The 24,758-nt window shown below is 40.8% G+C and overlaps 1 protein-coding gene across 2 annotated transcripts in view; it reads right to left on the bottom strand.

The window, feature by feature from the left end:
* Positions 1–5,409: 5,409 nt before the first annotated feature.
* ivns1abpa (influenza virus NS1A binding protein a) overlaps positions 5,410–24,758 on the bottom strand; it is a 31,902-nt gene continuing 12,553 nt past the window's right edge. The window contains exons 12-15 of one of the 2 annotated variants that reach the window (XM_089001015.1): positions 10,954–11,080; positions 10,743–10,874; positions 10,496–10,669; positions 5,410–7,953 (exon numbers count right to left, since the gene is read on the bottom strand). In XM_089001015.1, coding sequence (XP_088857141.1) covers positions 7,706–7,953; positions 10,496–10,669; positions 10,743–10,874; positions 10,954–11,080 — 681 coding nt within the window. In that variant the 3' untranslated portion in view covers positions 5,410–7,705. Of the gene's footprint in view, positions 7,954–10,495; positions 10,670–10,742; positions 10,875–10,953; positions 11,081–18,544; positions 19,614–19,940; positions 20,066–24,758 lie in introns of those variants that run through there. The other variant, XM_089001016.1, reaches the window with a different exon arrangement.

Raw genomic sequence — 24,758 nt, 5'->3', positions numbered from 1 at the left:
TCATGTGAAGTAAGCATTTTCAGAATTAATGTCGATTTGGTTATATCATCCAATTAACTTTATTTTGCAGAGGTCCACTCATTTAAGTACGGAGCCCGTAAGGGGACATCGAAGAAAAAAAAAAAAAACTTTGCGAGATCTCGCAAAACTTTGCGTTCCCTCGCAAAACTTTGCGTTCCCTCGCAATACTTTGCATTCCCTCGCAAAACTTTGCGTTCCCTCGCAAAACTTTGCGTTCCCTCGCAATACTTTGCGTTCTCTCGCAAAGATTGCGAGATCTCGCAATCTTTTTTAAAAAAATGTGCGTTCCTGTACTTCCGGGTCAGCTTGGCTCAGGTAGACGGTCGCGCGCGCTGCTTATTGAGAGAAGGCAACGACTCGGCGCATCATGGAGGAAGACTTGGAACACTTCTTGCAGTCAAGAAACGTCCCTCACGTGGACATTGCACGTATGAAAAGCGACAAGGTGGGCATACAGCTACAAAGTCTGATGTAATAAGCAAAACAAGAGAAACATGGACATTTTTTTTCGAAGTAGTATTGGTAGTAGGTCAATAAAGTGAAAGTGAAGCTAACATTTCTATCTACTCTACCTGTACTGTTAATTCTATTTTAATAATGAGGTTATTAACACAATTTAAAATCGATATTACAGTTAGTAATTGGGCTGCCGCTACCTAATATACTATTCTCGTGTAATACTGAATACAAATAATGATGACTGTAGTGTCCCATCACTCATGTGAATATGTTAAATGTATTAAAAGTTATTGATAATTAAATAAACATGTCAAGTATTTATTCTCACAATTTATCTTTGCAGGTTGACATGGCAGTAATTGCTATGATGACCGAAGAGCAAATGGGCAAATATATCACTTCTTATGGTGATCGAATAGCTGTCCTTTGCTTTTGTCATCAGAAAATGTCCAGTGGTGATAATGAACTGCTCCTCCAAAAATTAAGAGGCAAAATAAGATCAAGGAAAAAAGGTGTACTGGCTGAGACTTCGGGAGTACTCCAAAACCATGTTGATGGGATGGCAAGACATAACAATGTTTCTGCAGAAAAGACTCAAAGGAAGATTTATGGCAACGATTACCATCAAGTGAGGACAAGCAAAAGTGGAGGAACAAGGTATGCCATCCTGGAAAAAAACAGCAACTGTCGCTCAAATTTTGGAGCTGGGAAAAAGGGCTATTTTTCCCAGATGGAAGCTAAACCAAAGGACCTGTTGAAGACTTTACTTTTGAGGTCTGTGATTTCAAAAGAAACCACATTGCTTTAGATGAAACAATTGGCAGACTCTATGAAAAAAACAAATTGAAACTGTTAAGATTTTACATTGGCACAAAAGAAAATACTCCAACATCTCATTTGGATGAATGCAGTGAAGCTCATTCATCTGTCACCAACATGGTGGGAGAAAGTGCGCAATTGATTGATTGACTCTCTTATGTCTACACACACATGCACACACATCAGTTTAGGAGCATTTCATTATTTGTACTTTGAGATGTAAAACATCTGTCATGGTCAACCTTGCGTAGGGCAGTCTACAGTTGTATTTTCCTTTTGTGTCTACAATTGATTTCATGGTTATTATTCATTCATTCAATTTTCCATATCACTTATTCTCCTAATGGTTTCGGATATGGTGCCACTTTCAGTTTGACCTAAAGGTTTGAAGTTGATATGTCATGTAATGTTGCAAATATTTGCACTGTTCAAACAAAAGCAATTCTTTTTGTACTTGATATTGTATTCCATTTATATGTTTGTGATTGCTGTTCATACCAATTTGTCAATGTTAATAAAATTTGTTCCAAATAATTCATGTTTTTTTTAAACACAAGACACCACCTGCTGACGAAATTGAAGAGTGACAATTATGTTATCATTTACAGGCAAGTGATTGTGTACTGGGGTGCAGGAATACTATTCAGATCCACATTGGTTAAGTATTTGTGGTTAAAATCAGCAACCAAGACAGTATATTTATTGACACCCAGAATGATTTGACAAATGAACATTTCATATTGATCAAATATGCTTTCCTTATACAGTAACAAAAACAGCAGACAAAAAAATGATTTAAATTGTGATTGCTATATATTATTCGTCCTCAAATGTATCCCAATAATCCATTTAAAGTGAAGTGATAAAAGAAATTATGAACAAAGGGTTGAAGAAATGGCAATGGTCGTCGGATTCAGCCTTCATTAAATGTTACTTCGAACCAGTTGAGGAGCCATAAAATGGTTTCACCCAAACACACACCAAAAAATATATGGTTATTGCTTTGAGTAATTCATGTTTAAATTTTAATGTAATATAATTCCAGTATGACTGGTATACGGAAACAAAAATGCTTTCACCAAAGGTTAATGTCTCTGACCCCTGAAAACATCATGCTTCTAATTTAGAATTGCAGTAAGGGCCTCTCTGAGGTGCAAGTACAAGTTCACAGCCTGATACGGCTCTTTTGGTGGCATCAGACCAGACTGGGCCATTAAGGAAGCACACAATACAAATACATCCGGATCACAAGGCATAGTTAAACGGAAGACACACTGGCTTTTGCATAGTTGAACTTGTTCATTGTCAACTGTGGAGAGGAAGTCCCTTGTGCCATAAAGTTCAGGTAAAGAATACATCACGTTGGGCCGACCACTGGGGACATTTATGTTCTTTGAGGGCCTGATGAGATGGCTGTTCCAAACACGGGCAGTATCATCCAACTCATCCTGTTGAGAATAATATCAGAATCAGAATCATCTTTTTTTGCCAAGTATGTAGTACACACAAGGAAATTGTCTCCTGTAGCTGCACTAGTCTCATCAAAAAATGGAGGCACTATACAGTTCTATTGGGGTTACTTTTTAGAGAGTTAATTGCTTGAGGGAAGAAGTTGTTTAAATGCCTGCTGGATTTGGTGTGATATACAGACAGATTTAGGAAGAGTTGCACAGTCATAGCAGCTCTTATGAGCAAGAAATTATAGAATTAGACTGCTTTTCTCTCCCTGCTCCCTCCTTTCTACCTTAAACTCGTCACTCATGTTTACTACTCTGCCCATCCCCACTTTTCCTTCATCTTTTCCTTGATCATTTCACCTTCACCCTATGTCCCCACACACACAGACCACTATCTTCTTTCCACTATCCGATTATTTACCTTCTTTTGTGTCCCATCAACACCCTCTCAAATACAAAAATACATATTTCATAAATGGAGCTACAGAATATATGAACTCACCTGAATAAGTCCGATGCAACAAAATTGCAGGATGCTTTTGTCCAGAAATCCACCATCAAAGAAGCCATTGTCTCTGAGGTCTTTGAAGAGTGATAACCAGAATTCCATGCATTGGCTGCGAAGAAACCCCCACCAATATTCAATTCTTTGATTGGCGGTGCTGGCTCCATCCAAGTAACTGTCAAGGGTGCTGCCTGGCGGTATGGGCACCAGGAAACGCTGGAAGCCTTTAACATGACCATTTTCAGTCCCCAAATCAGCTCGAACGATTCGAGGACAACCTCCCAAACGGTGCACAACTTCAATGTAGTAACCTCCAATTAACTTCGGGTCACTACTTGTTGTGTAGGCATTGAGCCACATTATTTTCCTTGAAAAGCCATCAATAGCCCCATTGATGCAAATTCCAAACGGTTTCAGTTTGTCATGAATCCATATGCCAAATAAAATTCGGCCCTTTCGAGAAGTAGTTTCGTCGTCTCAGACGTCTTGCTTGCCTTAAAGACACTCCTCTCGGATCCAACTCTTTCAGGACCAGACGAACATCCTCTTTCCTGACAAGAAGCCCATGTTCTCTGCACTTACTGTACATCCACCTGTAACCGTGTAGTTGTCCGGAATTCTGCAACTGGTTGTGAATAAAGTCAACCAAGACGCCCAAGTCATCGAACGTTTTTCGGCGAAATAGTCCACTTTTGTTCACCACTAGCTTCAAATGTCTTTCACTTATTAGTAAGCCGTGTTTAATCTCAAGAACGGATTTTATATCTTTGTATTTCAAGCCAATTTTAAAGTAAAACTGGATTAAAGGAACGAAAGGGTGAAAAGGCTCCATGTTTGTTGTTTTCGGTTACACTGACGATGAACCGGAAGTACATGTACGCGTATTTTTTTAAAAAAAGATTGCGAGATCTCGCATTCTTTGCAAGATCTCGCAAAGAATGCGAGATCTCGCAAAGAATGCGAGATCTCGCAAAAGTATTGCGAGGGAACGCAAAGTATTGCGAGGGAACGCAAAGTTTTGCGAGGGAACGCAAAGTTTTGCGAGATCTCGCAAAGTTTTTTTTTTTTTTCTTCGATGTCCCCTTAGGGGCTCCGTATTTAAGTGCATGAACATCAACATGGTCACCTGAGATGAAAGATCAGACGTGAAATCCCCTATCAGCTAAATGCTTAAAGGACAACCAACACCTCCGGATTTGTAAAATCACTTCAAATGACTTCTATGGAGCGCCTTTTACAACGATTCCACGGCATATAGCTATATTTTACGTTTTAAAGGACAACCGACATCTTTTTTGTTTCTTAACTGACATCAGAAAAACGTTTTATAGCATCTAAAATACCCAAAACAAATATTTTTATTCAAATGCAAAACACCAATAAAAATGACTTAAAGTGACCAAAATCTGCAAAAATTGAGCTGCAATTGGGCATTTTCAGTAAGTCCCGCCCCCAGTTCGTGACATCAGAATCAGAATCATCTTTATTGCCAAGTATGTAGAACACACAAGGAATTTGTTTCCGGTAGAACACGCTGCACGAGTATCGTTGTCAAAAAAACTGCTAAGTGGCACTATACATAACGCCAAGACGTCTTGCATTGCTGGAGAATCAAAACATGTCAAATCAAAACAACAAGATGTGATAGTGATTGTGATTGGCTAAAGGGTAGAGTCATGTGTCATGGTAAGCCAATCAGAGCTAGTGTTTTCACACACACCGGAACAGCGTGTCAATAGTCACGCTAAATTGTCACATGCGAGTTGAGAGCTCGGGCGTGGCTGCCGCTCGCGACACTTCAATTTCATTTCATTTCAACGAGTCACCTCATCAGGAACATGATTATGACGTAAGTGCATCGCTATGTCTCGTGCTGGCAAATCCAACAGTTTGCTTTGCACGGGGTGATTGTTAGACGCGAGTGTGCCATTTTATTCGCCCCGCCCGCCTTCTTTTGTTGCGTTTTATTGCGCGTCCGTGGAACATCGGACTCGTGCCTTTTGTTGTCATAAAATCTCTGCCTGCACCTACGGGACTCGAAGTGAATTCAGATGACATCGAGGAGCTTGTTGCTGACCATAATGAGGTCATCAACACAGAGAATTTGATTTGCCTTCAAGAGGACAAGCAGAAGCTGGCCATTCAACAGTTGATGTGCAGGCTTTTATTCAACAGTTCCATCCAGAAAAGGCTATGAGAATCATCAACATGAATGATAATGTGATGCCTCAGTTTCGTAAGACCTTACAAGTCAGAAAGCAACAGGTGTCAATTAAGAGCCATCAATGACCATCACAAATGTAAATAAAGTGACTTTATTATACAGTGCAGTGTATTTCTTTCATTATAATACAATAGCACATTTATTATACATAGGATAAGGTAGGTAGTGTGTAGTTTTAAGGCTTATTTAGTTGAAAAGTATATTTTATGGAAACCCAGGAACGGATTATTCTCATTTTAATGGTTTCCTATGGGAATTTTTTTTTGAGATACATATTTTCGCCTTACACACGCTGTCTGGGAACCAATTAAGTTCGTAAGTTGAGGTCTTACTGTACAGCAAAATATATTGACATGATGGAAGGACTGTACAACATGTCTTTTTTCCGCCTTCGTCAGAGTGACACTCTGACGAAGGCGGAAGTAGACGCCGAAACAAGTTAGTTGTTTGAACACCGACAATACACTGTCTGTAAGATAAGAATCTGTTTTAAATTAGATATCAGCTAGACAGGATGAACTTAATACAACTAGTATTAACAGTGGGAAACTGGCAACTTTGTCCGCTGCCACCTGTTACATGATCCCCATTTGTGCTACTAAGTCAAAGAATCATGACAAAAAAAGAATCAATTACCATTATTTATTAAGAAGTATTACAAATGTGAGAACTGTCTTCATCAAGCTTCAGGAAAAATCTGTCATTGCTTGGCACATCCGCCAATGCAAACATTTTCATCACTGCATTATATCGCAAAAACTAGGTAAGCAGGACTTAAAGCGGGAGGAGTCAATTCTGAGCCTCGAGTGCCGCAGTTTTTCATTTTTTCAATAGAGGTTTTTTGTAGCAGAGTGAATTCAAATGATCAGCTCATCGGCCAGCTTTGCAGAAGCCTGAAAATGATCTTGATCATCTAAGTTAGTTGTACTGGAAAAAGTTGCCTACCACTGACATAAAGGAAAACCGACATCTCAGGACAAGTTGTGTCCATAATTTGTAAAATGGCTTCAAATGACTCCTACTGAGCATATTTTACAAAGACACATATAGCTATATTTTACGTTTTAAGACTCGCGCTGAATATTCAGGAAGTCTTGTTTTTGAGTTGGTGACGAGTCCGTACATGACGTCACTAAAGGACCACCCCTGACTGTAAAAAAAGACGCATTGTAGCGGTCCTTCCATCACGTCAATGTATTTAACTGTACTTGTTTGGTCTAGGGACCTCGTTTGGCACCCAAAAGCCGCCAGAAGGCAGAAGAGCGCATCCAAGGAATTTATCAGCCTGTGGAAACAGAGGTGGCCACAGGAGGTCGCCATTTTGTGCCTCTTTTTTTGGGTGTGAGATTTCCCCCCAATGTTGCCTCAAAATGGCACAAATAAATTCTTTAATCGATTGCAAACATGTATGCTTTCCTCTTCAGAACTATTTGAATCATATTCATAACTGGATGTGTAACAAGAAAGCATATTCTCCGAATCTGAAGCCATTGTTTTGATTCACTAGAAATGCAGACGTCTTGGCGTGACTTTCTGAAAATGCCCAATTCGCAGCTCAATTTTTTTTCAGATTTTGGACACTTTAAGTCATTTCTATTGGTGTTTTGCATTTGACTAAAAATATCATACTGCGTGTTTTGGATATTTTAGATGCTATAAAACGTTTTTCTGATGTCAGTTAAAAACAAAAAAGTGACGTCGGTTGTCCTTTAAGCCATCTGCTAAGATCTATCTCTGAGAAATCAGCAGTGTATAAAAACATAAAAAGACTGTTATTTCGGATTTCAAACACAAACCAGATCATGTAAAAGTTGGGCTTGGGGGGGGGGGTTATCAATAATCATCCACCTTTTAGTATGTGAGTAAAATGGCAAACTCACACTTTCCAAGTGACCAGGATTTGACTCATGTGAAAACCCTTAAGTTTCAAATATAGAGAAAAAAAGCACAAGGTGTTAAGTGTTGGCATATGACAGACAAAAAATATGTACAGCACGTAAAACAAGGTATGTAATATTTGTGTTGCTTTGGGCAACAAGCCACACCACACCTTGTCCCACACTCATAAAAGCTAGCCTTCACTTTAGACTCCTTGTTTGGAACCCTCTAACTCCACTCATCTTTCTTACACCCCCCACGAGCACACGCACACAAGATATCAAAAAACACGATTATGTCACAAAAAGCCTGTTAATTTGGAAAAAGGTGCAGCGCTGCTACTCAAAGGGGCCTGATGGAGTCGCTCCACTCATCCGCCTCTGGGTTGTAGACCTCCATTGTGTTCAAGAAGTCGTTGCCATCAAAACCGCCCACGGCGTAGATGCTGTCACCCAGAATGATCACGCCTGCGTTGCTGCGAGATGTGGTCATGCTGCCCAGCATCCTCCACTCGTTTTGAGCCGGGTCGTAAACCTCAACACAGCGGAGTGCGTGGGAGCCGTCGAAGCCGCCAACGACAAAGAGTTTGCCTGGATAGCAAAAGTTGTGGATTTGTAAAATAGCAGATGATGGGTTTTTAAAGTAACCAGCAGCAAAATCCACTCTGTTGTCGTAAAATAAGATGTTTTTGTTACGTCTGTGTAAGCTCTCAGTCATACAGGAGTGGTCCATTGATGAAAAGGTTTCTTCAGCAGTCATCTGTACTTCTTTGAAGGTGTCGGACATTTCGCTTCTCATTCAAGAGGCTTCGTCAGCGAACTAAAATTTGCTGGTAGTTTTGGCCCTATATATATATATATATATATATATATATATATATATATATATATATGGGGTCTACGACTGGCCTAATTGCCCCATTCGGTCTGGTATCACCTCATCAGCATATCTAAGCCGATGTGGTCTAAGAAGTCTGTTGCAAGAACGATCCAAATTACACCTCACCCACCATGGCGATTTTGTGAAGGGTTCTGCTGTTTTATGAAAATAGCTTCTCTTACTCCCCTTTCAAACCATCTATTTTTTTGCTAAGATTTTAACCTCATTGTCGTCAACTGAGTGGTTGCTAGCTTTTGCTGCTGATAAAGCCTCTTGGATGAGAAGCAAAATGTCCGACACCTTCAAAGAAGTACAGATGACGGCTGAAGACACCTTTTCATCTATGTTTTTGTTAGATATTTTGATGCGTTTTTACGTTTTAGAAACAGATTAGGGCATTTATGTGGAAAGCATATACAGCAGGGGTCTCAAACTCAATTTACCCGGGGGCCACTGGAGGCAGTCTGGATGAGGCTGGGCCGCATCAGGATTTCCACAAGAAAAGTACAGATAAAACATTCCAATGTTCTCAAAATCTTACTTTTTAACACACAAAATGAATTAAATGAATAAAAAAATAAATTAACCAGTAGTAAATAAAATAATTATAATGATCATAAAGCAGACACAGACAACTGAAAAAAAACACAGGAAATCTAATTATTTGAATAAACTTTCAAATGTCTGTATTCACAGTTCTTTAACCTTGAACTTTCTTAACATAAATAAAATATTGAACATGAACTGTCCTTAACATGGCTTCTCTTGCCTACTTCTTGCTGCGAGAGACCTGGCAGCACTTGTTTTTACAAAGCCGAGCCACAATTGGCTTGAGGGAGGAGGCAGTGGAGACTCTGAGTTGGGCTTGAAGATGCTCATCAGTAAGTCTGGACTTATTCAAGTTCAAGGTGGAGAAGAGCTTCTCACATAAGTATGTGCTCCCAAAAAGACACATGGTCCGCTTGAACATTCAGGAAAGTTCAGGGAAGCTGAGGGTTAACTCTCTCAAAAATTGCCCAAGCCTGTCTGCTTCTCCATTCACATCCCTGAACTTGGCTTTGAGTGTAGAGTTGCACTGTAGGTCACAGAGCTCCATTTGGAACACAGGAGGGGCATTTTGCACATCAAAAGAGAATGAGTCCACAAAAATTTGAAATGTGGCTTTGTGCGTCTTGAAGTCTGCAAATCTGAGATAAAATTCCCTCTGTAGCTCCAAAATGGCTTCAACATACTTCTCACCACTGAATGGTGTGCCTGCATCCAGGAGTGCCTTGCATGCTGGGAAATGGAAAAGGTTTGTCTGAGACAGCTGGGCCTTCCATAACACAAGTTTGTGCAGAATGCTTTCACGTTGTCATAAGCAGCACTGACAAGTTGCCCCTGGCCTTGTAGCTTCTTGTTCAGTACATTAAGCTCATGTGTGATATCAACAAGAAAAGCTAAGTCAATGAGCCATTTTGGATCACTTAGCACAGGAGCAACCACCCTGTCTTTCTCCGTGAATTATTTTATTTCACTGGAGAAGCACTGGACAGCCTGACCGATGTGCCACCCTTCAGAGCCTTTTACCCCACCGTGGTTTGTTCAGCTCCACATACAAGTTTTATTCATATCAATCATGTGGGCCGCACGAACATTAATCTTTCATATGAAGGTGGGCCTCAAAATATTCTTCCGGGGGGCGCATTTGGCCCGCGGGCCGTGAATTTGAGACCTCTGATATACAGTATCTACTTCCAAAATGAGTTAAGACATTTCTTCCAGAACCAATTAATTTCCTCATTCGATATCACGTTAATTATTATTTTGATTGAAAAATCTTTGGGGTGTCTTTTGCATTGCACCTGTCATGGACTCATCTTCACGCAATCCGTTTCTTAAAACAATGTCAAATTGTCAGTCAGTGTTTTGTCATGCATATTAATTTGTGGTGTATTTGACTTTTAACATAAACCTAACCTACGACGCTCATCAATCATTTCGGCTAAATCTATTTGGAAGACCGACTCATTTACTGCTTGGCAAGAGGACCTTGGGGAAAAATAGCATCTTAAAAAATCACAATGACAATATTGAGAGGAGTGGAGGTGTGAAAAATGTTTTCTAATTAATTAATAATTATTAATTAATAAATAATTTTTCTATATTTTTGAATGCATGTTTGGTTTTCACTGTAATTTCATGAACATTTGAGAGAAGGTGGATCCTGCGGATGCATGCGGTTGACAACTACAATTTAAAATGTGATCTTACCGGCATAGACGGCCACACCGGCCCCCCTGCGGGCCACATTCATGGGTTCTATCATGTTCCAGGTGTTGTTCTCAGGGTTGTAGCGTTCAACTGTGTTCAGGCAGTTCCAGGACTCTGCCCCTCCGATCACATACATAAAACCATCCAATTCACACACTGCGGCCTGGTGCCGTCCTAAAAATAAAGCAATGATTTAGCTTGGACTACCAATAGAGACAATCGGGACCAGAGCAGAAGGTGAACGTACTGATGTTGAGGGGGGCGCAACTAGACCAGTTTTTGGTGACTGGATCAAACGAATCACAATTCTTCAGTCCGGTCTGCCCACAGGGGTCTGACCCTCCCACGACATAGAGTTGGTTGTTTAAGGAGCAGACCCCTTCAAATACAGAGCATATGTGAGCCAGCAGTCGGGCAAGGATATAAGCCAGGAATAAACTCATGCAAGCGGCACCCACCTGCATTGCATCGGTTGGTCCTGAGCTCGGGAACCTGAGCCCACTTGTCACTGACTGGATCGTACAACTCCCCACAGCTCAACTCATCAGAATGTCCATTTGAACCTCCGATAACATAGAGCTGACCCTGTTCGCCCCCCCCCCCCAAAAAAAAAAAAAAAAAAAAAGCTGAAAGAGTTGTCTTTGGGAATGGTAACAAAACACAAAGCTCGACATTAGTTCACAAATAAACTGAATATTCAAACAGTTCATATTGATGGATAGAATATAGATAACGATTTTCCACCAGTTTTTTTTTTTTACTTTGTTACTTCCGGGTTGAGTGAACGCTGGCGTGTGGCTGCCGCTGCTCAAACGCAGAAAAAAAATACCCAGTGACTGTAAAGTGTCCTTGAGAGTTTTGAAAGGCACTTATAAATGAAATCTATTACTATATTTCACATGTAAAATTGAATACAGTGAACCCTCGTTTATCGCGGGACATACGTTACAAAAACTGCCCGCAACAGGTGAAATTCGCGAACTACAATGTAGTCTTTTTTTTAATAATTTTATTTTACAATGCAAAACTGTACATACTGCAGAATGAAACAGAAAAACAAAACCACTTTTTTAATAGTTTAAAGAACAGTGTTGTACAACAATATTTTGCTGCTGTGTCTATTCGTCCTGATTCCGCTGCGCTGTAGCGTCTTTTTCTACTGAAGGAGTCTTTCTCCGAGAGAAGAACATTGGTATCGGTAGTTGTTGCCACTCTTTTCTTTGTTTTCATTTTTTTGAAGAATAGAGCACTCTGCTCCATGAGCTGTTCAAAGCCAGTGTGTTTGATTTTATTCTGCTTTGTTGTTTCTTTTACTTTGTTTGCACATTTGCATGCCATTAATAAAATAAATAAATATTTTTTTTTTTTCCCCCTGAAAAAAAAATATGCGATCCACTGAACCGCGAAGTAGCGAGGGATACAGTCTGTCCGGAAAGTATTCAGAACGCTTCACTTTTCCCAGATTTTCTTATGTTACAACCCTATTGAAAAAAGGAATACATTCATTTCCTCGGAATTCTACATAAAATACCACATGATGACAACATGAAAGAAGTGTTGGTAAGATTTTTGTAAATATATTTAAAGTAAAATAAACAAGAAATCATATATGCATCAGTATTCAGCGTGTTTTCTTAAAACTTTGTAGAAGCACCTTTGCCAGCAATTACAGCCTCAAGTCTTTTTGAATAGGTTGCCGCAAGTTTAGCACACCTATTTTTGGGCAGTTGTTCCCATCCTCTTTGCAATATCTCTCAAGCTCCATCAGGTTGGATGGGGAGCATCGGTGCACAGCCATTTTCACATCTCTCCGGAGATGTTTCATGGGATTCAGGTCTGGGCTCTGGCTGGGCCACTCAAGGACAGTGAGATGGTTGTTCTGGATTGGATTTAACTTTATTAGTCTCGCAGTGGAGAAATTTACATTTCACAGCAGCAAAGTTATCAAAGGAATGAAAGAAGTAGAAAAACAAAATACAGGAGCTGCTGGAAAGGCACCGACTCTCGCGGCACCATCTTTAAGTCAAAAGAACAAAACAATAAAAATAAACAAATAATATGACAACACAAAGACAATATGACAAAGACACAGAGTCATTGTGTTGTTTTGTCATGTGTTTTGTGTCATTTGTTTTGTCTCTATGCTGTCATATTATTTGTTATTTAGTTTTTTTTTGTTATTTTGACTTCAAGACGGTGCCGCGAGAGTGGCTGCCTTTCCAGCAGCTCATGTATTTTGTTTTTCTACTTTCATTCCTTTCATCACTTTGCTGCTGTGAAATGTAAATTTCTCCACTGTGAGACTAATAAAGGCATATCCAATCCAATCCAATTAATTCTTTAGCACTTTCTGTACCCTCTTTTTCACATTAAGCAGTTCTTAATGAACGAGAGGATCAAAGCGTCCTTTTCACCAATGGATCATTGTCCTGCTGAAAGACACAACAGTCTGAGGTCAACAGCGCTCTGGAACAGGTTTTCGTCCAGGATATCTCCGTACAATGCTGCATTCATTAATCCCCAATCCTGACTCGGCTGCCAGTTCCTGCTGCTGAAAAACAACCTCACAACATGATGCTGCCACCACCATGCTTCACTGCAGGGATGGTGTTGCCCAGGTAATGAGCGGTGCCTGGTCTCCTCCAAACACGACACCTGGTATTTATGCCAAAAAGTTCAATCTTTGTCTTATCAGACCAGAGAATGTTGTTTCTCACGGTCAGAGTCCTTCAGGTGCCTTTTGGCAAACTCCGGTTGGGCTGCCATGTGCCTTTTACTAAGAAGTGGCTTCCGCCTGGCCACTCTTCCATACAGCCCTGATTTGTGGATTGGATTGGATATGCCTTTATTAGTCTCACAGTTGGATTGCTGTCCAGATGAATGTCCTTCTGGAAGTTTCTCCTCTCTTCATGGAGGAATGCTGGAGCTCTGACGGAGTGACGCTCGGGTTCTTGGTCACCTCTCTGACTAAGGCCCTTCTCCCCCGATTGCTCAGTTTAGGCGGGCGGCCAGCTCAAGGGTCGATTCTTGGTCATTCCAAACTTCTTCCATTTAAGGATGATGCATGCCACAGTGCTCACTGGGACCTTCAAAGTCGCAAAATTTCTCCTGTATTCTTTCTCAGATTTGTGCATTGAAACAATCCTGTTGAGATCCGCCCAAGACCAGTCAAGGGTCTGCATATTGTGGGACTGTCTTTGTTGACACGCCTCGTCATCGGTGATAGTGCCTCTGGATTCGCAGACCGGGGTGGTGGTCCCCCTTTCTAAAAAGGAGGACCGCAGGGTGTGCTCCAACTACAGAGAGATCACACTTCTCAGCCTCCCTGGTAAAATCTATTCAGAGTTCTAGAGGCGCGGGTCCATCAGGAAGTCGAGCCTCAGATTGAGGAGGAGCAGTGTGGTTTTTGTCCCGGCCGTAGAACAGTGGACCAGCTCTACACCCTGAGCAGGCCCCTCGAAGGTGCATTGGAATTTTCCCAATCAGTCTAAGTCTTTGTGGACTTAGAGAAGGCGTTTGACCGTGTCCCCCGGGGAGTTCTGTGGAGGGTGCTTCAGGAGTATGGGGTACAAGAACCCCTGATATGGGCCATTTGGTCCCAATTTGACCGATGTCAAGAGTTTGGTTCACATTGCTGGCACTAAGTAAGAATCGCTTCCAGTGGGGGTTTGGCTCAGCCAAGGCTGCCCTTTATCAAAGATTCTGTTCATAACCTATATGGAAATAATGTCTAGTTGCAGCCGAAGTGTTGAAGGGTTCCGTTTTGGTGGCCTTAGTATAGAATCTCTCATTTTTGCAGATGATGTGGTACTGTTGGGGTCTTCAAGCGGGGCTAGCCAACTCTCACTGGAGCATTTCGCATCCGAATGTGAAGCAGTTGGATTGAAAATCAGCACCTCCAAAGCGGAGACGATGGTTCTCAGTCAGAAAAGCGTGGCGTGCCCTCTCCGGGTCGGAGAGGAGATCTTACCCCAAGTGGATGAGTTTAAGTATCTAGGAGTCTTGTTCACGAAGCGAGAGATTGACAGGCGGATCAGTGCGGCGTCTGCTGGGATGCAGACTTTGTACCGATCTGTCGTAGTGAAGAGGGAGGTGAGCCAAAAGGCGAAGCTCTCAATTTATCTGTCGTTCTACATCCCAACCCTCATCTATGGTCACGAGCTACGTGTTGTGACCTAAAGAACGAGATCAATACAAGCGGCCGAAATGAGCTTTCTCCGTAGGGTGTCCAGGTTGTCCCTTAGAGATCAGGTGAGGAGCTCGGTCATCCGGGAGGGGCTCAGACTCGAGCCGCTTCTCCTCCACAAAGAGAGGAGCCAGATGAGGTGGCTCGGGCATCTGATCAGGATGCCTCCTGGACACCTCCCTGGTGAGGTGTTCTGGGCATGCCCCACTGCCAGAAGACCTCGGGAATGACCCAGGACACGCTGGAGAGACTATGTCACCGAGCTGGGCTGGGAACACCTTGGGATCCGCCAACAAGAGCTGGAACAAGTGGCTGGCTAGAGGGAATTCTGGGCTTCTCTACTGAAGCTGCTTCCCCAGCGACCTGATCCCGGATAAGCGTCAGAATATGGATGGATCGATGAATGGACCGCCGGACAATCCTGTTTCGGAGGTCGACATAATTCTTTTGACTTCATGCTCCACATGCACTGTCAATTGTGGGAGCGTTATAGACAGGTGTGTGTCTTTCTGAATCAAGTCCAACAAACTGAATTTACCACAGAAGGACTCCCATTAAACTGTGGAATCTACTTGACGTTGATCAGTGGAAAAGGGATGCTTGTTTTTGAGCTTTATGGCAAAAGGTTCTGAATAAAAAGGTTCTGAATTTACAAAATTCTTACCAAAACTTCTTTTTGTCATCATGGGGTATTTTGTGTAGAATTCTGAGGGGAAAAATGAATGTGTTCCTTTTTTTAAATAGGGCTGTAACACAAGAAAATGGTGGAAAAGTGTAGCGTTCTGAATACTTTCTGGACTAATTAAAATTAAGTTCACAGTGCAGATATAGTACTTTCTATTGCAGTTTACTTTTACCTGTGTGGGCAACACAGAAATGTCACAGACATGGTTGCAGCACCGACCCCTCCACGGAGCAAGCTTGTGTCACAGAAGCAATGATGGTTGACAAACAATGCAGCGATCTCAAAATGATGCGACCTGCACTCTCTGCACAACAAGAATTTATGTCATGTGCACATCATGTGTAATAGAGGAAACTCAGACAAGCTGGGCGACATGGTGGGTACAGACGCTCCCCAACTTACGAACATTCGGGTTACGAATAACTGTACATACGAATATTTTTGCGGGTACATTATGTCGAAAAATGTCCGGCTAGAGATGTTGTTCGTTAAATTTTGTATTGCGCAACTTTTTCCGGCCCAGCTCGCTTGGGATTGGCTGCGTACTGTGCTTCACGCACATGCACGGACACAGACACATTAGAGGTTTCAAGGGCTGGATGTTTACGCGATTGACACCAAGGCCGACCAATCAGCATCTAGCTATACTGAAGCATTACCAACGAGTTCAGGCCCCAATCCGCCGAGCCTGCTTACAATTGGCTGCGTAGAGTAAGTGGGCTGAGAAGAAATCCCTCTTTCCAGTTGACGCTCTGAGGAGGCACCGAGCTTGCTTACGATTGGCTCTGTAGAGTATGAGGGCGGGGAGGAAATCCCTCTTCACTGTTGAGGCTCCAGGAGGAAGCGATGCATGACAAAAAGTAATGGGTGCTGGCACGTAATTCAGTAATTACGTGCCAGCAGCTTCAGTAATGGCTTACTGAAGACCCAAGGATATATGTTGTCATACTAAAGTAGGTGTGAATTTATTTTACGTCTGTGTTTTATACTTTCCCATTCAGTGTTTCTTCTTTTCCTTTCGGCTTTTCTCTTCAGGGGGTCGCCACAGCAAATCAGTGTCCTCCATCTAACCCGGTTTTGTGCATCCTCTTCTCTCACACCAGCTACCTTCATGTCTTCTTTGACAACATCCATAAACCTCCTTTTATATCTTCCTCTCATTCTTCTGCCTGGCAGTTAAAGACTCAGCATCCTTCTCCTGATATAGTCACTCTCTCTCCTCTGGACATGTCCAAACCATCTCAGTCTGGCCTCTCTGGCTTTCTCTCCAAAGCCTCTAATGAGTTGTCCTTCTAAAGTACTCATTCGTGAGGCTATCCAACCTGGTCACTCCCAAAGAAAACCTCAACATCTTCATCTTTGCTACCTCCATCTCTGTTTCCTCACTTTTCTTCAATGGCACTGTCTCCAGTCCAAACATTATACTTGGTCTCACCACCGTTTTATACACCTTTCTTTGCATTCGAATTGAAACCCTTCTATCACACATCACACCTGACATTTTTCTCCAGCCATTCCAGCCTGCCTGGACACGCTTCTTCACCTTTTTTCCACACTCTCAATTGCTCTGGACAGTATAACCAAAATACTTAAAATCTTCAAACTTCTTTATCTTTTCCCCCTGTAGCATCACTCTTGTACTCGGATGACTCTCATTCAGTCTTGCTGCGACTGCTATTCATTCCTCTCCTTTCCAGGTCTTACACCCACCTCTCTAGTTTCTCCCCCACTTCCCTGCTCTCACTACAGATCACAATGTCATCTGCAAACATCATGGTCCAAAGGGATTGTTGTCAAACATCGTCGATCAGCCTGTCGAATAAGAAGGACCTCAGAGCAGACTCCTGGTGGAGTCCCACCTCTACCTTGAATTCGTCCGTCACACATGTGTCCACCGACAGCACACCTCACAACGTCTAACAGTCCTGATACATGTCTGGTACCACTCTGATGTACCTTTCTGTCATTCCAGGCTTCCTTATGCAATACCACAGCTCTTCCCTGGGCACCCTGTCATACGCTTTCTCCTGATCTACAAAGACACAATGCAATTCCTTCTGACCTTTTTTGTACTTCTCTAACAGCATTTTTAAAGCAAACGCTGCATGTATTTTGTTTTTCTACTTTCATTCCTTTCATCACTTTGCTGCTGTGAAATGTAAATTTCTCCACTGTGAGACTAATAAAGGCAAATCCAATTCAATCCAATCTGTCATACTCTTTTTTTTTCTGAGCATGAAGCCATACTGCTGCTCACAAATGTTCACCTCTGCTTTGTCTAGCTTCAACTACATACTCTTTCCCAGTTTCATTGTATGGCTTATCAATTTTATTCCTCTGTAGTTACTAAAACTCCGCACTCTGTTGTTCTTAAAAATGGGACTTTGACACCATTCTTCAGGCATTTGCTCACCATCTAAGATCTTGTTGAACAACCTCGTTAGGAACACCACCGCCACCTGTCCTAGACACTTCCATACCTTGATTGGTAAACCATCAGGCCTCGCCTTTCCAACCGTCATCCTCTTCAGCGCCCTCCTCACTTCATCCTTGCTAATGTTTGCTACGTCTTGGTCCACAACAGCCACATCTTCTACTCTTTGTTCCTTCTCAATTTCCTCATTCATCAATTCTTCAAAGTACTCTTTCCATCTTGCCATCACACTATTGGCACCTGTTAATAAAAAACATACATTCCATACAAAATATAGCACTGAAGCAACTTACGAACAAATTCACCTTTACGAACGACCGCTTGAAATGTATCTTGTTCGTAAGGTGGGGAGCATCAGGTGATGCCACCTTTAATGCGAGCGTATGCGGGCATACAAAGCAGAGGCAAACTTCATGGTTTCTCGTATTGCAGGAAAAAGAGAATTAACTGAGGTGCATGTATTCTTTACACCAGCACTTCAAGTCGCATAAAAAGCTCCCACATGATGGAGCTGAAATCACCAGTCTTGAATTGAACTTTGCACGCTTCAACACAACCAACTTCAATTTAGACATGGAAATATGTTTGCCTCAAGACAAACTGTCTTCAAATTGCATATACCTGTGGAGTTGACAAGGGGAATTTGTATTTTTTTCTTAAACAGTATGTTGTGTTTGTTTTTCTTTGTTGCCCGGTCAGAGATATGACAGTCAGACACCGTGGACAGAGACTCGGAATCAGAAAGATTGTCCCCACTGCCGGCAGGAGACGCGGTCATCAGATGACATACGTCTGAATTCTGCGCCCCTCTGCCAAGCTATTTATTAACAATACATGCAAATTAAAGTGATACATTAGTAAAACATAGTTTTCTTGATTATAATGCCACACCTCTGGAAGTTCTGAGGACCAACAGCTGCAAGCAATAAAACATTGTTTCCCATGAACTGATAAGTTTGTATCCTGGCTAATGAGCTCTTCCTGTGATAAGGAGCCTCCCCAAGTCCCAAATTCTGTCCAAGGCCAGCTCCCGTAGATAAAGGCAACAGCCCAACTGGGCTGTGTCTGTTTCACTCAGATTTATTGTGGCCATCTGCGCTTTGACTGTGAGCCCATTGTTTAGTTGGTCAGCAAAGCACGGCACTTTTAAACATGATAAATTCTTATTCTCCATCATTCCTTTAATTTTTGCTGCTGTACATTGCAAATTTCTCCATTGTGGGACAAATAAAGTTTTTTTTTTTTCACTAGTAATATTTTTTTGGTCTTACATGTGGGAATATATATTTGCTGTTGTCAAAAAAATATATATAATTCGAAAGAACATTGGGTTGCAGATGATGCAAAAAATACAGTATGTTGCAATATTTCCACTTAACTCTTTCCTCCCTAGTAGGCATTTTGGATTTCTTCCCCCACAGCCTACAGAGCCTGCAGCCTAGCTTTGCAGTGTGCTCCCTGAATGGCTTCAGCAGGAAATAACTAACATGTGGGTTCAAATAAACTGCTATAACTTCTTTATTTGATATAACTGAGTCCTTTTTCGGAGGCGACCTGTTTGGTTTTCACTTGACGGTTAGGAGAGAGTTTCATCAGTATAAATCCATTGCAAATACAAATATCCACGAGAAACCAGAACAGGTATTTCCACCATTTGAGTGATTTCCTGGAGATAGCGTATGAAGCACGTAGTTGATCAGCCCGAAAGTATTTGAATTGTGATAGAAGTTCATCAATGCAACAGTCACGAACAACTGTGTCAAATGCCAAAATGTCTTCATCAACATGGTCATCTATTCACTCTCATCAGGATCTGGAAACATATACAACACATGGGTATTTTAGAAAAACAAAACAAAACATGTCTACCCCCGTTTCAATAATCATATTGAGAATGCAAAGCTATGAGGTACTGCTATTAGTGGGAAACGCACCATTCACTTACAATTATTCGCATCGGTTACCAAGTCAGGATCAACAATTTCATCATGAAAATAGCGTTAGCGTAAGAATGTTCCGAATTCGGGACACTCCTTATTTTTTAATATTTCTCGGTAAATAAACAAGTTAGCGTTAGTTTATGCATTTCAGTATCAAGGTAAACCTCTTCTGAATAGCTCATAAAATAGTTACAACTTACGTGATATTCCATCTCTCATCCATGACGAAAAATAGAAGGTGCTTTGAAGATGAGGCAGAGCACGTTGCGTTGCGCACGAAAGAGATGATGTCACTGACGCTCTTAAAGGCAAAGCTGCATCTAGCCTGTTTTAAAGGGACATGTAACTTTTGTCGCATCAGTTTCAATCGGCACTTGAACTGCTACCTTTCATTTTCTTGCTCTATAAGCACAATCGTCCGTAAAGGGTTAACATCTATTCACGGCCCACCTGTAGTCGGCATCCGACATTATCTACTATCGCTTCAGCCCGACTGGAGGCGTGACTCGGGATACATGGAAGTAAAAACACAACGACTGTCGTCGTTTGTCGGGAGGAATGAGTTAAAGGACAACCGACGTCTCCGGACAAGTTGTGTCCATAATTTGTAAAATGGCTTCCAATGACTTCTACTGGGCGTATTTTACAAAGATTCCACCGCATATAGCTATATTATATGTTTTAAGACTCATGCTGAATATTCCGGAAGTCTTGTTTTTGAGTTGGTGACGAGTCCGTACGTGACGTCACTGAAGTAACGCCCATGACCGAAAAAAAGGACACATTGTAGCAGTCCTTCCATCACGACAATGCATTTTGATGTGCTTGTTTGGTCTGAAACCGTCATGTTGCACCAAAAACAGCCAGAAGAGGGCTGGAATTTATCAGCCTGTGGCTGATTCATTCCTCACAGGAGTTGGCCATTTTCTGCCTATTTTTGGGTGAGACATTTCCCCCCAATGTTGCCTCAAAATGGCACGGAATAAATTCTTTAATCGATTGCAAACATGTATGCTTTCCTCTTCAGAACTACAGTAAAGTCTCGTTATATCGATATTCAAGGGAGTCCGAAAAAATATCGATATAACCTGGACTATCGATATATCCGACCCTGTTTGCATGTAATTTTCTCCGTGCGTGCATAGAAATAGCATCGATATAACCGGGACTATCGATATATCCGATATCGATATAACGAGACTTTACTGTACTTGAATCATATTCAGAACTGGATGTGTAACAAGAAAGCATATTCTCAGAATCTGAAGCCATTGTTTTGATTCTCCAGCAATGCAAGACGTCTTGGCGTGACGTCACTAACTGGGGGCGGAACTTTCTGAAAATGCCCAATTTGCAGCTCAATTTTTTGCAGATTTTGGACACTTTAAGTCATTTTTATTGGTGTTTTGCATTTGAATAAAAATATACACTGTAAACCCGAACAGTACTACTGACTTAAAGTCATTGAGGTCAGTCAACTCAAAAGCCGAGTTTTTGAATGAGTCCTGCGTTTTTAATTTGCAGTAGATCAATACTTTTGAGTTCATGGCAATCGTTTACTCAAACATTTTGAGTTCACGGCAGGAAGCTGCGTGATGACGTCACTGTGTGCTCTCATTGGACGCCATTTGAATTCTTAACGGCTGAATCTGGCAGAGACCGACGGATTATTTATTTTAAATTAGGGTAGAAAGACAAACAATCGTATTTAATATCAATGTCATCCACCGCTCGCGCCAAGGACTTCTCTTCTGTTACAAGCTCTTCTGTGGTAAATTGGAATTTTTCTTATACGTCTCTTGTTTGTAGAAAGACACAGCAGTGTTATTAAGAGAATTGTACCGCGCAGGTTTGTTTGGGCGGTGGTGGAGTAACAACTATCACGAGGTGATAAAAAGTTATGTTTGTGTCGGCGAAGGTCTGAGAATAATCGTCAAATGGGTGTTAAATTAAGTTTTATATGAACTTCAAAAGTTATAAGGGTCAACCGAAATCCGCCACATAGATGCTGCAACGCCAGCAGGTTGGTGCTTTGAGTTAACTTTGTTTTAAACGGCAGCACAATAAGTCATCCTAATTCAACGTGCAACAGTTGTGCTGCCGTTTTAAGAAGGCACTAAGTAAATATAATGCTAGCCAAATGAAATATCACTATGTACAATTGGTGTAGTTTTAAATGGTCATTCATGTGTAAACATACAACTTTTTAAATGTATTTTTGAAACTGCAAACACCATTTTTCAAACTGCAAAGACCTAACTGGCTTGATGGCATCATTTAATCTGGCAAATTAGATTATTTATTCAATTTAAAAAGTAAACATGGATCAGGGTGTTTTATTAAATTAAATGATTACATTTGTTGTCTGTTTTTTCTATTCAACCTTTTAGCCCCAGGGTGGAAATTGAGTAACACCACCATTATCTAAGGTATGTTTACATTTTTATTAATGCTACATGATTAATTCCCCTAATCATATTAAAAATAATACATGTATTTTTTTATATTGAACAGAATTTTACCTAAACTTAATTCTCCATAGGCCGCTGTCTTGGGTTTGAGATGCTGAAGACAAGTACTGCAATGTTAAGCTCCTGTCGCTTTCCCCAAATTAAAACTTGGCTTTTATCTCCTCTTTGCTATGGATAAAGAACAGCATGATATATATATATATATATATATATATATATATATATATATATATGATGATGGCCCTTCGTGCTCTCCATGCATACCTACGAGAAGATGACTCACAGTTCTTCAAAACATGCAATGTATGTATTGCCTGACTTGACACAAATGTCTATTGATGTATTTTGCAGTGGGAAGAGGATCCAGACATTGAAAACATTCCTGTCGCACTTCTCTCCGTGACAACTGACAACTAGCACCATCTTGTTTAACCCCAACAGCATTTCTGTTGTGATAGAAGATGGCATTATCGTGAGATGTCTCCCCAGGTTGGCTGATACACACCTCCTCTTGTTTGGTTTAATGTATGCACTGCATTTAGATTCTCCCAAAAAATTAATCCACACATTCATAAAATACCGCTGTGTCTTGATGATAACAGACCACTCAAACCACGCCCGCTAAGTTTGAGAAAAGAGAAATGCTTTGTTCCGCAATATTGAAGGCACCAGTGCCTCCAATATTATGGAACAAAGCAACACTGGATAAGTAATTTCATAGTTTTACTCTGCTTTGTGTTCATCTGTGCTCCTGGACAGTGAGATGCCCAGTGGGAGACTCTTCCACGCAGCCGCCGTCATTCAAGACGCCATGTACATCTTTGGCGGGACCGTGGATAACAATGTTCGCAGTGGAGAGATGTACAGGTTTCAGGTGGGCAAGTGTTTGTGTTGTTCAGTCTCTCTCAGAGCATTGTCATCAAGTGGTGAGTATAGTTTTTGCTTTTTTGAATGTTGCCGTGCCGATTACCATTTTATGTTTGGGAGGCTTTTACTGTGCGAATTGCTTGTTCTGTAGCCACAAAGGGACATATGTCTTCTTGTGCCGGTCCCAAGCCCGGATAAATACAGAGGGTTGTGTCAGGAAGGGCATCCGACGTAAAACCTTGGCCAAAACAAACATGCGGATCAAACCTCTCAAGATAGAGGACACTGATTTGCTGTGCCGACCCCTTGAAGGGAAAAGCCGAAAGGAAAAGAAGACTCTGCTTTGTATACCTAAACATTAATGTACTGTTTGTGACTGATTTTCTATTCATAATTTGATGTGTAAACCTGGATTTCACCAAAATGTATTTTTTCATTTCATGAATACTGTTTGTTTTTAGTAAGTTTTACTTTGATTTGCACCTTATAACGAGTACATTGGAATGTATTCTCTTGTAATTATTCAAGTATATGCTTGTCAGAGAATTTATTTTTTAACAGAACAGTATAATTTGTTGTTTTTTCTGTTTTGTTGTGTTTATTTCACATCTTTATCACGATGTTGTGTTAATTACTAAAAAAGAACTGCTCCGGGGTTTATTTGTTGTTTTGGTACGTGGACATGCTGTGCATTTGATACTGTTATCATGAATGTTTTATCAAAGGTTGTTTTAAACCTTAATAAAAAAAATGTGCACTAAAACAGACATGTGAGGTGGGTTTTTGTTTTTAGACATAGAAGGCAAATGTAAGTACAGTATACATGAATATATTTTTTCATGTAACATTATAAATTTGAGTTGGTTACACTTAAATATGAAACCTAATTTTAACTTAAAAATTAAGATAACAAGAAAACATTAGAGTGAACTGAAAGTACATCTTTTAAGTTCATTCAAACTCATAACATTTATGTCCAAACAAACTCATAACATTTAAGTTCAGTCAAACTCATAAAATGTATTTCCACTACTCAAAAATTTTGTAGTAAACTGTACTCAAAATTTTTGAGTACAGTTTACTCAAAAATTCTGAGTAAACTTACAGTTTACTCAAAAATTCTGAGTAAACTGTCCTCAAAAATTTTGACGTAATCAGTTGCCATAAAAATTTTGAGTACTTTCAACTTGTTGGATTTTACAGTGTACTGTGTGTTTTGGGTATTTTAGATGTCAGGAAACAAAAAAGTGACGTCGGTTGACCTTTAAAAAAAAAAAAATATATATATATATATATATATATATATATATATATATATATATATATATATATATATATATATATATACACAGTAAAGTCTCGTTATATCGATATTCAAGGGAGTCCAAAAAAATATCGATATAACCGGGACTATTGATATATCCGTCCCTGTTTGCATGTAATTTTCTCCGTGCGTGCATAGAAATAGTATCGATATAACCGGGACTATCGATATATCCGATATAACGAGACTTTACTGTATATATATATATTCCCTAAGAAACAACATGACAATTTTGGTTATGGTAATTTTGATTGGAATTGAAAATTAGTCAGCGAATTGGATTGGTCAACAGTTAGCATGTCGTCCTCACGGTGCAGCAGGTGCAACGTTCGATTCCGGCTCCATGTCTGTGCGGG

The sequence above is a fragment of the Hippocampus bargibanti genome, linkage group LG07 (genome assembly GCF_051943395.1).
Source record: "Hippocampus bargibanti isolate YZ-2025 linkage group LG07, ASM5194339v1, whole genome shotgun sequence".
In the NCBI taxonomy this organism is placed as follows: domain Eukaryota; kingdom Metazoa; phylum Chordata; class Actinopteri; order Syngnathiformes; family Syngnathidae; genus Hippocampus; species Hippocampus bargibanti.
The sequence above is the reverse complement of the archived record's forward strand: the minus strand, read 5'-3'. Positions and strand labels throughout refer to the sequence as shown.